The 17,552-nt window shown below is 35.9% G+C and overlaps 1 protein-coding gene across 1 annotated transcript in view; it reads right to left on the bottom strand.

Moving 5' to 3' along the window:
* Nucleotides 1–970: 970 nt before the first annotated feature.
* SHCBP1L (SHC binding and spindle associated 1 like) overlaps nt 971–17,552 on the bottom strand; it is a 45,197-nt gene continuing 28,615 nt past the window's right edge. The window contains exons 7-10 of the mRNA XM_029227191.1: nt 4,617–4,770; nt 3,145–3,395; nt 2,177–2,299; nt 971–1,332 (exon numbers count right to left, since the gene is read on the bottom strand). Coding sequence (XP_029083024.1) covers nt 1,081–1,332; nt 2,177–2,299; nt 3,145–3,395; nt 4,617–4,770 — 780 coding nt within the window. The 3' untranslated portion in view covers nt 971–1,080. The remainder of the gene's footprint in view (nt 1,333–2,176; nt 2,300–3,144; nt 3,396–4,616; nt 4,771–17,552) is intronic.

Below are 17,552 nucleotides of genomic sequence, written 5' to 3'. Positions count from 1 at the left end.
GCTTTCTGTTTACTCAAAAGAGCCTATCTTTGTCCATCACATACTCTTCCTAAAGCCAAAAACAGGGAAGTAGAGGAAGAGGATTGTGAAGGAAAATCCCCACTTTTACAGCTTATCAAATTCATTATAGAGAGATTGTTCTTGTTAAGGCCTCCTCCCTGGAATTATGTCACCTGGCTAAGAAGACCTTGTGTGTAAAAAAAAAAAAGCTATTCAATGAAACACTGAAGAACAGCTACTATACTTCATTCAACTCTCAGCCTCAAGAGATTCTCTATAGCAACACAGGGTCGCCTTTGCTAAGTTACAGATAACACAAAGTACTGAATAAAAAAATTGTGGAAGGAAAGATTGGGGGCTGAAGCCTGAGTGCTTATTTTCTTTTATATCCTGAAGTCAATGTAAGCTGTGCTTTGTGAAAAAGACCAGTTTTTTCTTACAAAACAAACACCCTATTTTAGAGGACACATGCCATCCAATTTAAAGATTATATTTCCTAGCTTCATTTGCAGTTAGATGCAGCCATGTGATCAGATTCTAGCTGGAGGGAGGCATGAAAGTTGAAATAATGTGTGTGACTTTGAGGGAGAAATACATTTCTTTGTTTTTTTGCCTCTCTTATTTTGAATTTTCTTGTTTCCTATAGTTAAGCCTAAACATAGCGCTATCTTATCTTATTCCAGTTACCTGCACAGATAAATGGGAATGAATCAGATATTGTCCATAAACTTTTTTTATTTTTTCAATTCTCTACATAAAACACCTAAAGCTTCTTATTGGACTCAGACTATATAAAACAATATTTAAAACCACAATTGTTTTTGGAATTAATGATGATGGTATATACTAAAAATATACTAAATACCACTGAATTATGTATTTTAAAAGCGAATTTTATGATATGTAAATTATATCTCAAAACTTATTTTAAAAAACATGTTAAAATGAATCATTCAATGAAAGCATTAAATATTTAAATTTTAAAATTAAGTTTTACATTTAATTAAAACTACCATTTCTGTGGGATATGAGAATTATTAAATATCTGAAACATAAAACTTTAACATAGATCCAGATGCTTTAACTTGTTACTATTCTGATAGCCCCCTTTAGGTTTGCTTCTATTTTATTATTATTCATTTCCAGATTCAGATTTTGCATTACTTTGGAGAGCATATTATCATCTTTTTTATCTCCTGAAGCAGTCCCTTTGCTGAGGGTTTCTTCTGCTACAATAAAAAACTGTTCAGTTGGTTGAAGAATGCTTACTCCGTAGCCATTGTTGTTGTAAATATGATTGTTGGTCATCTTCAACTTGGGTGCTGGAAGAACCTGTTAAATTATTCAAGGAAATTAGTTTTTCAATTTCTATAAAAATAAAATATGAACTAATGAACATCTCATAAACTCTAGAACTTATTCTTGAGTTTACACATTTCTTTAGAACAACAATCTCAGTTTTGAACAAGTACTATTTTCCTCACACTGAATTAATGTAATACTAACTACAAAAAGTTTTAATATTAAATGGAGTTTTCAATTTTATCCATTATTGATAAAGACAACTGATTCTAGATGGGGGTACAGCAATATCCCATGAAGTTGACTTTTAATATAACATGATAAATATGAAAATAATTTCAGATAATGAAAATGCTAAAGATGAAAATAATTTAAAATAATGATATGTAAATTAGTGTTCTAGGGAAAACTTCATTAACTATACGAGTCTAGAGAGGGACCTAGAAAGGTAGAATTTATAGAAGTAGAAAGGAATGGGAAGGCATTTCACTTATAAATTATTGCTATTAATGTTTTAATTGGTTAGCTTAAATTATTTTACAAAGTTTGAAAGTAAGACTTAAAATATTTAATATATTCTCTTAATTTGCTTTACCTTAGAAAATCTATTACAAGTCTGCTCAGTGAAAAATTAAAACACTTATAAGAGTACTTTCTCATATTCAAAGTTATTTACTAAGAATTTAAGTTGAAATTATTAAATAAGACTAAACTTGTTTCCTATCAACCATCATTTAAACCATATTTTAATTACTTGTACCATACTTTTCCAAATCAACAATAACATTTAGACTAAAATTTAAGACTGAAGGTATCTTTCTAATAATTATTTATAATTCTTACAACAATTCTATGTTAAAAAATGTGAAAATACCTTCATATTAACTCCACCTAACGTGCTTTTTGAACTGTCAGTTGTTCTGAGGTTATTACAGTGATGAATTTCATTCCTTTCCAAAATAGCTATGCTTCCAGGATACAGTTCAACACCAGCACCCTGTAAATTAAAAGCAAATAATCTATAAAACACATGCACCTCTCCAAAATTTTCTTTAGATTTGAAAACTGTAATTCTGTATTAGCAATCTAAACACACTAAGTTACATGAAAATACATGATAGTGCAAACAACAATTTTGTGGAGATAATGTTTAAAACATTTGTGTCAGAGAATCATTGGGCCTAGAAGGAAGGTTGAAGTCATATGGCGTATAACATTCTCTCCTACCCAAATCAAGTCTTAGAAGGGAGTCAAAGACCTCTTTAAGCAACTTTCAATAGTTATAAAAATTCATTTATATATACTCTAAATCCCTCATAATTCTACTTAAGTATTTCCTTATTTTAGTGGGAACTAAGAAAAAGTCATTCTATAAAAAGGTCTTATTTTTCTGCTTCCTTTAATCTTTTTTTCATTCAATTTTCTAGTCCTTTAATGGTCTTTGTGATTGTTATCTTTAGACTCAAGCTGTCAGAACTAATCACAATACCTTACAGCAATGTCTGATAGCTTATAAGTACTTATATCTTTTTAAGTAAACTATCAAGTAACTGACTCATGATCTGTTTTACAGCCACTGATACCTAGATTTTTTTAAAAATCACACATAAACCAAAACTAGTAATTTCTTACTTTGGACTTAGGCAGTTTACTTTTCCTAAGTGTACTAAGTGTATAATGACACACGTATACTTGTTCTCATTTTATTTACTTTTGTCAGTTTCTAAGTTTAATTATAATTCAATTAAAAGATAAAATAATTGTTACCCTTTGTCTCCATATTAAGATCACTCAAAGTTATCAATAGCCAAATAAACCCATAAATTTTATAAAATAAAATACCTGGGCACCAGTTATTTCACAGTCTGTAATTGTCAAAGCAGCTCCTGTAAGAACACACACTCCTGTTCCTTCACATTTTAATACACAGTTTTCTAGAGTCATGTGACCAGACTCCACCACCACAATACCATCAACTGTCCCTTGTTGTATCAAAGATAGATGCATTAATTTCACATTATCAGCTTTGGACACCACAAAACTGTCATAAGAAGGTTCAGAAGTAATCATAATTTCCTCTCTCTTTCCAATTCCTGATGTATAAAGACAAAAATACATAATTAAATCAGTACTCCCAAAGCTTAAAGCCCTTTAGTCATTCAATAATACTTGTTCTTACTAAGTTTTTCTTTTCACACATTTTTAATAAGTAACATCTGTAATTATTCAGTCAACTAATTAGATACTTAACTATAATGTAGTCTTTTGTCCTTATTTTGATGCCATGATGGAAGAATCTGGGTTTATAATCAATCTAAATGTACCTATGGTACTTACTCAACATATTCCTTCCACTATATATTTCCCTATATTATATAGTGAGCAGTCATCTACAAAATGTGTAAGATACAAAAAGTATCTTACCAAAACCTGGTTTCAAAACCATTATAAATTACCGTAACGAAAAAGACTGGCAGAGACTTGAATTAGGTTACAAGATTAATGTAATCATATCCATAATTTTGTTCTAGAGTAGTCTGAGCAATCTTCTAAATTTAACATGAATCCAAAAATAAGGGGTTGGATCTTTAAGAAGACTACCAATTTTTAAAATTACAAATATGATCCTTATTACCCATATAGTTGAGCAAAATATAACTGACTACAGTCATCAAAATCTAGTGAAAATTTTGCTCAATTTTTGAATTGATAGCAAAGTTTAAGTCATCTGTCTTTTCTTTTGGCTAGACAAGGGGAATAACCTTACTTTAATGTAAAAGGGCAAAATTAAATATGTTCACTAAATATGTTCAGAACCTAAAAGAAATTTAGTAAACTCTGCTTTTTTACTTCTTGAGTTTCCATGTGAATTAAACTTTGAGAAAATGCTGAGCATATTTTAATATAGCCTTACATTTAGGTTTCCCTACTAGAGTGCTATGAAGTGCTATGGAGACAGGAGAAAAAAGTAGTTTAGGTAAAAATATAGAGCTAATAGAAGGTATTGTGAACTGATTTTTTTTTCTGATTTTGAGTATTTATTTAGAATCTCTGCTTGTAGTGCTACATTATCATGGGGAAAAAGTAGTCTCATTGATTGATTTGCTCTGGTACAGTATGTCCAAATGAGGTCACCTGTACAGATAATATACTACTGAACAGGTGAGAAAATCTTAATTGTAAAAAGCACATAAGGGATTTTTGTGAAACATAAAACCCTGTTCTAATTTCTAGTAATCTGATTAACCATGTTTATAAAATAGTTTCTCCAGCATACATTGCTGTTAAAAAATTGCAAAGGATGCCTTGCTAACCCTTTATAACGATGTCATCAGTCAATAAAGCAAGATTTACAGCTTGATATTCTCCTGGAAAAATAACTACTGTATCTCCACTATAACAACTATCCAAAGCCAAATCCAAATCATCATGCTGTTGGAGAAGTGTGTCTGAAGATAAGTCCTTTACCTGAAAAAAAGAAATAAAACAATAGGTCAAACTGAAACAGGTCATTTTAATCAGTTAACTCATTGGTAACGTGCTTTTCCCAAAGACTTACTTTGTATAGGTAGTGCACTGTAAATACTCTAGGTATTTATGTTCATTAAATGCTCAAAGTATCAGTCCATCAATTAAGGAATGATGAAAAGAGATTTTCTCATTACAATTACATTCACTAGTGAATGATTACAATCACTAGTAATTTTACAGCTATTAAATACAGCCAGAAGTCATATTTTGACCTTTACATATTACCTCCTAAGCCTCACAACAGTTCTTTGAGGTAAAGTATTATTATACCCTTGTAATGTTAAGAAATTGAAACTCGGTGAGAGTAAATGATTTGCCCACGGACACAGAGTTAGTGGGTGGTGAAGCTAAGTTTTAGATCTAGATGACACCAGATCTCTTTCCTACTGGAAACTACTACTTTGTTTTAACTCAAACTGACTCTAAAATTTTGGTAAACCAACAAAAATTTATATATTAAAGATTCTAGAACTAAAATCAAAAAAGTACCAGAAATTTGCACTGGGAGTAGGAAAGGGGAAAGAACTTCATTATTAGTGCCATGAAGAATGAGGAACTTTAAAAATAAAATCTGGTAGCTAAAAATTACTCTGAAAAAATGCTTATTCTTTTATCCCAATAGAAATGGCATCATCATTCATATATCGTTTTTCTTATTATGTAAGAGGCACTTATTGTAAAAAACAAAATGAAAAAAAGCATAACAAAAATGGAAATTTTAACCTAAATAAAATATATAGATATTTCCTTCTTGTCTTTTTCCCATGCATATATTCATTTATTCATAATACCAATATATCATACCATAGATGCATATGGTTTTGAATCCTGATTTTTCTCATTTCATTATATCACATTTCCCCATGTCTTTAAATATTTTTTCAAAGCCTAAATTTTTTTTTTTTAATTGGGGGTATAGTTGTTTTACAACGTTGTGTTAGTTTCTACTGTACAGCGAACTGAGGTGGAGTTCCCTGTGCTACATAGCAGGTTCTCATTAGTTATCTATTTTATACATAGTAGTGTATATATGTCAATCCCAATCTCCCAGTTCATCCCACCCACCCCGTTACCCTCTTGGTGTCCATATGTTTGTTCTCTACGTCTGTGTCTCCAAAGCCTAATTTTTATGATTTACATAATACATCATACAGATGTGTCATAATATGATTTTCTTACCCTCATTTAGATAGCTTACAATTTTTTTCAATATTACAAAAATATGACCACAAATAAATTATGCACATCTCTAGTTATTTCTTTAGGATAAACTAGATTGAGAATTACTAAGTCAAAAGGTATAAAACATTTTAAGCCTCTTGGATACATATTGCTAAACCACCCTCCAAGAAAGTTTAACCAATTGAAACTTGGTCTGAGAACTCACTTTTCTGCAAGCTCATCAGCATGGGGTATCTTTTAAATGTATAAAAATATTTGCCATTTTAATAGGCTCACTGCCTCATTTTAATTTTCTTTGATAAGCAGGAATGAACGTTTTTTTCCAGATATATATATGAAACTCTTAAAATCCTTACTAAATCAGCAAACCAATACAGTCATTTGTGCTTGTATTACATCTTACATACTCTAAATACTTCTGTAGCAGACAGTACAAGGACTACCTCTGTAAATACTTTGGAAGAACTCTAGAATACATCTCATTTATATATATATATTAAAAAAAATTTTTTTTTTGGCCATGCCATGTGTGCGGCTTGCAGGATATTTGTTCCCCGACCAAGGATCGAACCCGTGCCCCCTGCAGTGGAAGCTCAGAGTCCTAACCACTGGACTGCCAGGGAATTCCCATCATTTATATTTGCCTTATTCACTGAAACAGGAAACATGAGAAAAATGTTTGATGGGGGAAGATAATGAGTTTAATTTTGGTGCCAGTTAATTTGAGGTACCAGTGGAGTCACTCAGAGATATCCGGTAGACCATCTATATAAGGATCTAGAATACAGGACTGAAATCTGACAAGGTATAAAGATCCTAGAATTGTTTACTTGTATGATAATTCAAGCATGGGAATGGGTGAGATTAGCTATAAGAATGTATAAAAAGGAAAAGGTAGCACCCTTGTACAGAACACTGAGGAATAACATTTAAAGGATAGGCAAAAACAAGATATTACAAAGAAAACTGAGGAGTGGCCCAAGAGGTGGTAAGAAAATCAGATCAAGATGTCATGAAAGGAGGAAGTAGCTGATCATGTCAAATGCTGCTGAAAGATTAAAAGAGATGGTAATCCCTACTGCATTTAGCCACAGCTTGGTCCCACGTGACCACAAGAGCATTTTCACTGGTGTTCTGGAGGCAGAAACCAGATCACAGTGAGTAGAGGCATGAATGGGAAAGAAGTAAAGACAAGTGAAGCCAAATATTTCAAGAAGTTTGGCTCTGCAAGGGAAGAGACAAAGATGTGGTATTTAGGGTAGATATTGTTTTGTTATTTAAGATAAGACAGAATTGAGCATCTCTCAATGCATTCAGGAAGGAGAGAGCAGAGAGAAAGATACAAGCAAGAGGTGACATCCTGGAAATAGTGGAGTAAAGAGCTCCAAGAATTAGTTCTTCTTCTAAAGCAAACAAATTGGCAAAAAATGACAGAATCAATGTTTTTTTGTAACTCTGAAATCTAATTAAACATAGCAGCCAAGGAAGTGCTAGATGAAGAGGTGGTTAAAATTCAGTAAGAAAGTGTTCTGGTGTCTTTACTTACTTGCCTACCATATCCCATTCTCCAGACTGGCAGCAGTTGAGTGAATAGCAACAGCCCGTATTTCTGATGTGGCTTGCTGGCACTGGGATGGGTGAGGGGTGGGGGAAATAGGGACCTTATTCTCAAAAAAATTGTGACTGCATTTTGACCTGTCTGATGATCGAGTATCTCAGGAGAGGGACTGGCAAAGAAACTGACCTTTGTTTCACCTCCCTCAGGATGGAGCAGCTTTATAAGTAGCATCTGATGAAAGCATTTAAAGACATACTCTACCCAATGCTACCTGGGACAAAGGATGAAGGAAGGGCAAGGAAAAGCCTACAAATGAGGAGGCTGAAGAGGAAGATTCTTGGGGAAATAAGAGCTACCTTATATACTGGGGAATCTACAGTAAAATGCACAATCTCAGGGATGGTTGCATACTCAGAAGAGATCTGTAAGGACCTTAAGCTTGTGCTTCTGGCTGATCACTGGGCCCTGTGCAAGCAGGAGGTGAAAACTAAGGCAGAGTTGTAGGCAGCCTGGCTTAGTTTGAAGGAGTGCCTCAACTCAGAGCTAATCTGCAAAGACAAGGAGTTTTTTGTTTTTCTTTTTAGCTGCAGGTGTTTAGGGAAATTTCTGTCAGGTCACTGACTAACTGCTGAGATAACAGAGACTTCAGCAGCCACACACAAAAAAGAATACAGCCTTTGCAAAAACAGTTTGGAAAATTCACTAAACATATGGACAACTGCAGTCCTAAACAACCAATACAGCAAACCCTGGGGATGGGGTAGAATCCAATTTCCAGAGTTACCACATTATAATATTAAAAATACCCAGTTTTCAACAAAAATTATAAGACATACAAAGAAACAGGAAGCTATGGCCCATTCACAGGAAAAAAAAAAAAAAGAAATTGACAGAAACCATCTCTGAGGAAGTCCAGAAAAGACTTTGGACTTACCAGACAAAACTTTAAATCAATTGTCTTAAATAGCCTCAAAGAGCTCAAGGAAACCATGGATAAATAATTAAAGGAAACCAAGAGAACAACAGATGAATAAATAGAGAATATCCATAAAGGGATAAAACTTATAAAATTGAACCAAATAGAAATTCTATAGCTGTACAGTAAAAGTACAAAAAAGTACAATAGTTGAAATGAAAAACTCACTAGAGAGGTTCAATATCAGGTCTGAGCAGGCAGAAGAATAACAAACTTGAAGATAGGACAATTGCAATTATTGAATCTAAGGAGCAGGAAGAAAAATGAACAAAGTCGAAAGGACCAGTGGTATCCCATCAAGAACACCGATATTATGGGAATCCCAGAAGAAGAGAGAAAGAAAAGAGCAGAAAGAATATTTGAAAAAATAATGGTTGGAAACTTTCCAAATCTGTTGAAAGATGTGAATCAACACATCCAAGAAGCTTAATGGATGCAGAATAAATACAAAGAGATCCACACCAACATACATTATAATCAAACTGTTGAAAGCCAAAACAGAATCTTGAAAGCAGCAAGAGAGAAGCAATTCAATATGGACAAAGGACTGGCAATAAGATTAACATGATTTCTCATCAGAAACCATGGAAGCCAGAAACCAATGAGATGACATATTTAAAGTGCTGAAAGGGGGGAAAAAAACACTATCAACCAAGAATTCTATATCTGGCAAAACTATCCTTCAAAATAAAGAAAAACTTAAGACATTCCCAGATCAAAGGCTGGATCTTCCCTGTGCTAAAGGGAGTCCTTCAGACTGAAGGAAAAGAACACTAGTTAGTAACTCAAAGCCATATGAAGCAGTAACTCCAGCAAAGGCAGCAAATACACGGGTAAATATAAAGCCGGTATTATTATAATCTTTGTTTGTAACTCCTTTTCTTTGTTTCCTGTATGATTTAAAAGAGCAATGCATGAAACAATTATAAATCCATGTTAATGGGCAGACGATGTATAAAGATGTAATTTGTGACAACAGCAACATAAAGTAGGAATGGAGCTGTAAAAGAACAGAGTGTTTGTGTGCTATTGAAGCTAAGTTGGTATCAATCCAGACTAGATTGTTATAAATTTAGAATGTTAATTGTAATCTCCATGGTAACCACTAAGACGATAACTAAAAATATACAGAAAGGAAATGAGGAGTGAGTCAAACAAAACACTAGAAAAAACTCATCAAATACAAAAGAATATGACATATAGAAATCAAATGGCAAATGGCAGAAGTCCTTTCTTATCAGTAATCACTTCAAATGTAAATGGATTAAGATCACCAATTAAAAGATAGAGACTGGTAGAATGGATAAACATGATCCAATTATATAATGTCTACAAGGGACTCACTTTAGGTCCAAAGACACAAATAAATTAATAGTAAAAAGATAGAAAAAAACATTCCATACAAACAGTAACCAGAAGAGAACTGCAGTGACTATACTAATATTAAACAAAATAGACTTTAAGTCAAAAGTTTTTACCAGAGACAAATAAGGACATTATATATTGACCAAAAAGAATTTATTCATCAAGAAGATATAATAAGCACGTATACAGGAAACAATGAGGCTCCAGAATATATGAAGCAAACACTGGCAGAGCTGAGGGGAGAACTAGACAGTTCTACAATAATATAATAGTTGAAGACTTCCATACTCCATTTGCAATAATGACCAGTACATCTACAGAAGATCAATAAGGAAACAGGATTTGAACAACATAATTCAGCTAGACCTAATACACACAGAACTCAATACAGAAGAATACATATTCTTCTTAATTGCACATGGAACATTCTCCAGGATACACCATATGATAAGCTACAAAACAAATTTCAATAAATGTATCCTCTCTGACCACAATGGAATTGATTTAGAAATGAATAACAGCAGGAAAAACTGGAAAATTCACAAATATGTGGAAATTAAACATTCTTAAACAACAAATGGGTCAAAGAAAACCCAAAGAAAAAATGAGAAAATGAGGTGAATGAAAACAAAATCACAACGTACCAAAACTTATGGGATGCTCAGAGTGGAGTTCAGAGTGAAATTTATAGTTATAAATGCTTACATTAAAAAAGAAAGATCTTGGGGCTTCCCTGGTGGTGCAGCGGTTGAGAGTCCGCCTGCCGATGCAGGGGACACGGGTTCGTGCCCCGGTCCGGGAGGATCCCATGTGCCGCGTAACGGCTGGGCCCGTGAGCCATGGCCGCTGAGCCTGTGCATCCGGAGCCTGTGCTCTGCAGCGGGAGTAGGCCACAACGGTGAGAGGCCCGCGTACCGCAAGAAACAAACAAACAAACAAACAAAAAAAGATCTTGGGGACTTCCCTGTTGGTGCAGTGGTTGGGAATCCACCTGCCAATGCAGGGGACACAGGTTCGAGCCCTGGTCTGGGAAGATCCCACATGCCGCGGACCAACTAGGCCCGTGCACCACAGCTGCTGAGCCTGCGCTCTACAGCCTGTGAGCCACAACTACTGAGCCTGTGTGCCACAACTACTGAAGGCCTCATGCCTAGAGCGCATGCTCTGCAGCAAGAGAAGCCACCGCAATGAGAAACCCGTGCATCGCAACGAAGAGCAGCCCCCACTCACCACAACTAGAGAAAGCCTGCGCGCAGCAATGAAGACCCAATGCAGCCAAAAATAAAATAAATAAATTTAAAAAAAGAAAGATCTCAAATCAGTAACCTAACTTTATATCTTATGGAACTAGAAAAAGAAGAACAAACTAAATCCAAAGTCAGCAGAAGAAAGAAAATAATAAAGATTAGAGCAGAGATAAATGGAGAACAGAAAAACAATAGAATTAATGAAATCAAAAATTGATTCTTTGAAATGATCTATGAAATTGACAAACCTTTAGCTAAACTAAGAAAAAAGGGAGAAGGCAAAAAATAACATCAGAAATGAAAGTGGAGACACTACTACTGAACTTCTAGAAATAAAAAGGATTATAAGAGAATATTATGAACAAATGTACACCAACAAATGCTCCAACAAAATGAACAACAAAATGAAGTGTACAAATTTCTAGAAATATACAAATTACCAAAACTGAGTCAAAAAGAAATAGAAAATCTGAACAGACCTAGAACAAGTAAAGAGATTGAATCAGTAATCAAAAACCTCCCAACAAAGAAAAATCTAGGACCAGATGGCTCCATTAGTAACCACTACAAAACATTTAAAGAATTAACACCAATTCTTCTCTCCAATTCTTCCAAAAACAGGAGAGAACAACTCCTAACTCCTTCTATGACACCAGCATCCTCTGATAACAAAGCCAAAGAAACCAGAAGACAACTACAGACCAATTTTGCTTATGAATATAAATGCAAAAATCGTCAACATATTCTAGCAAGCCAAACCCAACAGTATTTTAAGAGTTATACACTATAACCAAGTGGGATTTATCCCAGGAATTCAGGGGTAGTTTAACATATAAAAATCAATCAATGCTACATTAATAAAATAAAGGGGGGAAAGAAATTACAGGATCATCTCAATTGATGTATAAAAAGCATTTGAGGGCTTCCCTGGTGGCGCAGTGGTTGAGAGTCCGCCTGCTGATGCAGGGGACATGGGTTCGTGCCTCAGTCCGGGGAGATCCCACATGCCGCGGAGCGGCTGGGCCCATGAGCCATGGCCGCTGAGCCTGTGCGTCTGGAGCCTGTCCTGTGCTCTGCAACGGGAGAGGCCCCAGCAGTGAGAGGCCCGTGTACCGAAAAAAAAAAAAAAAAAGCATTTGACAAAATCCAATACCTTTTCATTATAAAAACCACTCAGAAATTAGGAATAGAGGGGAACTTCCTCAACACAATAAATGTAATTTACGAAAAGCTCACAGTTAACATCATAATCATAAAAGACTGAAAACTTTCTCCCTGTATTAGTTTCCTAGGGTAACAAAATACCACAAACTTAGCTAAACAACAGAAATTTATTTTCTCACAGTTCTGGAGGCTGCAAATCCTAGATCAAGGTGTCAGTAAGTTTGGTTCTTTTGAGACCTCTCTCCTTGGCTTGCACATGGCCACCCTCTTGCTTCCTCTTCACATGGTTGTCCCTCTGTGCACGTGCACCCTGGTACCTCTTTGTGTGTCCAAATTTTGTCTTCTTATAAGAACATCAGGCAGTTTGCGTTAGGACCCACCATAAGGACTTCATTTTAACTTAATCATTTCTTTAAATACCCATCTCCAAATACATGTAGTTATATTTTGAGGTATGGGGATTAAGACTTCAACATACGAATTATGGAGAGACACAGTTCATCCTGTAACACTTCCCTACGATCAGGAACAAAACAAAGACACCCATTTTTACCACTGCTATTCAACACTGTACTAGCCAGAAGTTCTAGCCTGAGCAACTAGGTAAAAATAAATAAAAGGCATCTAGACTGGAAAGGAAGAAGTAAAACTATTTCTATTTGCAGACAACATGATTCTACATACCATATACATAGAAAATCCCAAAAGAATTCACCAAAAAACTATGATAGCTATTAAATTCAGCAAAGTTGCAGGACACAAGATCAACACACAAGTCAGTTTTGTTTCTATATACCAGCAATGAACAATCTGAAAAGAAAATTAAGGAAATAATTCTATTTACAAGAGCATCCAAAATAATAAAATATCTAGGAATAATTTTTACATACATATAAGGTGAAAGCCTTTATGTAAAAACTACAAAACTTTGCTGAAAGAAATTAAAGAATGCCTAAGTAAATTGGAAGGCTCCATGTTTATGGATTGGAAGCTTTTCATATTGCTAAGATGGCAATAATACCCTAATTGATCTACAGATTCAATGTAATTCCTGTCAAAATTCCAATAGCCTTTTTAGAAGAAATGGAAGATCTTATCCTCAAATTTATATGGAATTGCAAGGGACCCTGAATATCCAAGACAGTACTGAAAAAATTTGGAGAACTCACACCTCTGATTTCAAAACTTACTACAAAGCTATGGTAATTGAACTGTGTGATACTGTCATAAGGATAGACAGTATCTGAAACAGAACTGAAAGCCCAGAAATAAACCCATACAACCAAGGCCAACTGATTTTCAACAAGGGTGCCAAGATTATTCAGTGGAGGAAAAAACAGTCTCTTCAACAATGGTGTTGGGACAACGGGATATCTACATGCAAAGAAATAGAATTGGACTCCTCACTCACACCATATACAAAAATTAACTCAAAATGGATCCATGACCTAAATATAAGAGCTAAAACTATAAAACTCTTAAGAGAAAACATAAGGTTAAATTTTTATGACCTTGGATTTGGCAGTGGATTCTTTGGTATGATACCAAAAGCATGAGTAATAAAAGAAGAAATAGATAAACTGAACTTCACCAAACTTTAAAACGTCTGTGCATCAAAGAACATTATTAAGAAAGTGAAAAGACAACTATGAAATGGGAGAAAACATACATAAACATACATCTAATATGAATCTAGTATCCAGAATATACAAGGAATTCATAATCAGTAACAAAAAAACAACCCAATCAAAAATGGGCATAGGACTTGAAGAGATATCTCTCCAAACCAGAGATACAAATGGCCAACAAGCACATGAAAAGAAGAAACGAAAATCAAAATCACAATGAGATACCACTTCATATACCACTAGGATGACTTTAATGAAAGAGACAGGTAAGTGTTGATAAAGATGTGGAGAAATCAGAACCCTCAAACATTGCTGGTGGGAATGTAAAATGGTTCAGCCGCTGTGGAAAACAGTTTAGTGGTTCTTTAAAAAGTTAAACATATATGGTTTAACATATGTAGTTGACTGGAAGGATATTTAGGACATTAATTCAATAGAGAATACAGAAGGACTAGGGATGGGATTAATTAATAAGTTAAAAAAAATTAATAAGTTCAGGTCGAGGAAACACACCATGGTGGAGTAGAAGGATGTGCTCTCACTCCCTCTTGCGAGAACACCAGAATCACAACTAGCTGCTGGACAGTCATCGACAGGAAGACACTGGAAATCACCAAAAAAGATACCCCACATCCAAAGACAAAGGAGAAGCCACAATGAGACGGTAGGAGGGGCGCAATCACAGTAAAATCAAATCCCATAACTGCTGGGTGGGTGACTCACAGACTGGAGAACACATATCACAGAAGTCCACCCACTGGAGTGAAGGTTCTGAGCCCCATGTCAGGCTTCCCAACCTGAGGGTCCGGCAACAGGAGGAGGAATTCCTAGACAATCAGACTTTGAAGCCTAGTGGGAATTGATTGCAGGACTTCACAGGACTGGGGGAAACAGAGACTCCACTCTTGGAGGGCACACACAAAGTAGTGTGCACATCAGGACCCAGAGGAAGGAGCAGTGACCCCAGGGGAGACTGAACCAGACCTACCTGCTAGTGTTGGAGGGTCTCCTGCAGAGGTGGGGGGTGGCTGTGCCTCATGGTGGGGACAAGGACACTGGCAACAGAAGTTCTGGGAAGTACTCCTTGGCATGAGCCCTCCTGGAGTCCGCCATTAGTCCCATCAAAGAGCCTGTAGCCTCTAGTGCTGGGTTGCCTCAGGCCAAAAAACCAACAGGGAGGGAACCCAGCCCCACCCATCAACAGTCAAGTGGATTAAAGTTTTACTGAGCTCTGCCCACCAGAGCAACAGTCAGCTCTACCCACCACCAGTCCCTCCCACCAGGAAACTTACACAAGCCTCTTAAGATAGCCTTATCCACCAGAGGGCAGACAGCAGAAGCAAGAAGAACTACAATCCTGCAGCCTGCGGAACAAACCGCATTCACAGAAAGACAAGACGAAAAGGCAGAGGGCTATGTACCAGATGAAGCAACAAGATAAAACGCCAGAAAAACAACTAAATGAAGTGGAGATAGGCAACCTTCCAGAAAAAGAATTCAGAATAATGATAGTGAAGATGATCCAGGACCTCAGAAAAAGAATGGAGGCAGAGATCGAGAAGATGCAAGAAATGTTTAACAAAGACCTAGAAGAATCAAAGAACAAATAAACAGAGATGAATAATACAATAACTGAAATGAAAACTACACTAGAAGGAATCAACAGCAGAATAACTGAGGCAGAAGAACAGATAAGTGAAAGACAGAATGGTGGAATTCACTGCTGCGGAACAGAATAAACAAAAAAGAATGAAAAGAAATGAAGACAGCCTAAGAGACCTCTGGGACAACATTAAACGCAACAACATTCGCGTTATAGGGGTCCCAGAAGAAGAAGAGAGAGAGAAAGGACCAGAGAAAATATTTGAAGAGATTATAGTCGAAAACTTCCCTAACATGGGGGGCTTCCCTGGTGGCGCAGTGGTTGAGAGTCCGCCTGCCAATGCAGGGCACACAGGTTCGTGCCCCAGTCCGGGAAGATCCCACATGCCATGGATCAGCTAGGCCTGTGAGCCATGGCCACTGAGCCTGCGCATCCGGAGCCTGCGCGTCCAGAGCCTGTGCTCCGTGGCGGGAGAGGCCACGATGGTGAGAGGCCTGTGTACCGCAAAAAAAAAAAAAAAATTAACTTCCCTAACATGGGAAAGGAAATAGCCACCCAAGTCCAGGAAGCGCAGCGAGTCCCAGGCAAGATAAACCCAAGGAGAAACACACCAAGACACATAGTAATCAAATTGGGAAAAATTAAAGACAAAGCAAAATTATTGAAAGCAGCAAGGGAAAAACGACAAATAACATACAAAGGAACTCCCATAAGGATAAAAGCTGATTTCTCAGCAGAAACTCTACAAGCAAGAAGGGAATGGCATGATATACTTAAAGTGATGAAAGGGAAGAACCTACAACCAAGATTACTATACCCGGCAAGGATCTCATTCAGATTCGATGGAGAAATCAAAAGCTTTACAGACAAGCAAAAGCTAAGAGAATTCAGCACCACCAAACCAACTCTACAACAAATGCTAAAGGAACTTCTCTAGGTGAGAAAAACAAGAGAAAAAAAGGACCTACAAAAACAAACCCAAAACAATTAAGAGAGTGGTCATAGGAACATACATATCGATAATTACCTTAAACATGAATGGATTAAATGCCCCAACCAAAAGACAAAGGCTTGCTGAATGGATACAAAAACAAGACCCATCTATATGCTGTTTACAAGAGACCCACTTCAGACCTAGGGACACATACAGACTGAAAGTGAGGGGATGGAAAAAGATATTCCACGCAAATGGAAATCTAAAGAAAGCTGGAATAGCTATACTCATATCAGATAAAATAGACTTTAAAATAAAGAATGTTACAAGAGACAAGGAAGGACACTACATAATGATCAAGGGATCAATCCAAGAAGAAGATATAACAATTATACATATATATGCACCCAACATAGGAGCACCTCAATACATAAGGCAACTGCTAACAGCTATAAAAGAGGAAATCAACAGTAACACAATAATAGTGGGGGACTTTAACACCTCACTTACACCAATGGACAGATCACCCAAAATGAAAATCAATAAGGAAACAGAAGCTTTAAATGACACAATAGACCAGATAGATTTAATTGATATTTATAGGACATTCCATCCAAAAACAGCAGATTACACTTTCTTATCAAGTGCGCACGGAACATTCTGCAGGATAGATCACATCCCGGGTCACAAATGAAGCCTCAGTAAATTAAGAAAATCGAAATCATATCAAGCATCTTTTCTGACCACAACGCTATGAGATTAGAAATCAATTACGGGGAAAAAAACCGAAAGAAACACAAACACATGGAGGCTAAACAATACGTTACTAAATAATCAAGAGATCACTGAAGAAATCAAAGAAGAAATCAAAAAATACCTAGAGACAAATGACAATGAAAACATGACAATCCAAAACCTATGGGATGCAGCAAAAGCAGTTCTAAGAGGGAAGTTTATAGCTATACAAGCCTATCTCAAGAAACATGAAAAATCTCAAATAAACAATCTAACCTTACAACTAAAGGAATGAGAGAAAGAAGAACAAACAAAACCCAAAGTTAG

Source organism: Monodon monoceros, unplaced genomic scaffold (assembly GCF_005190385.1).
Source record: "Monodon monoceros isolate NGI ecotype Baffin Bay Population unplaced genomic scaffold, NGI_Narwhal_1 Super_Scaffold_18, whole genome shotgun sequence".
Taxonomy (NCBI): Eukaryota; Metazoa; Chordata; class Mammalia; order Artiodactyla; family Monodontidae; genus Monodon; species Monodon monoceros.
The sequence above is the reverse complement of the archived record's forward strand: the minus strand, read 5'-3'. Positions and strand labels throughout refer to the sequence as shown.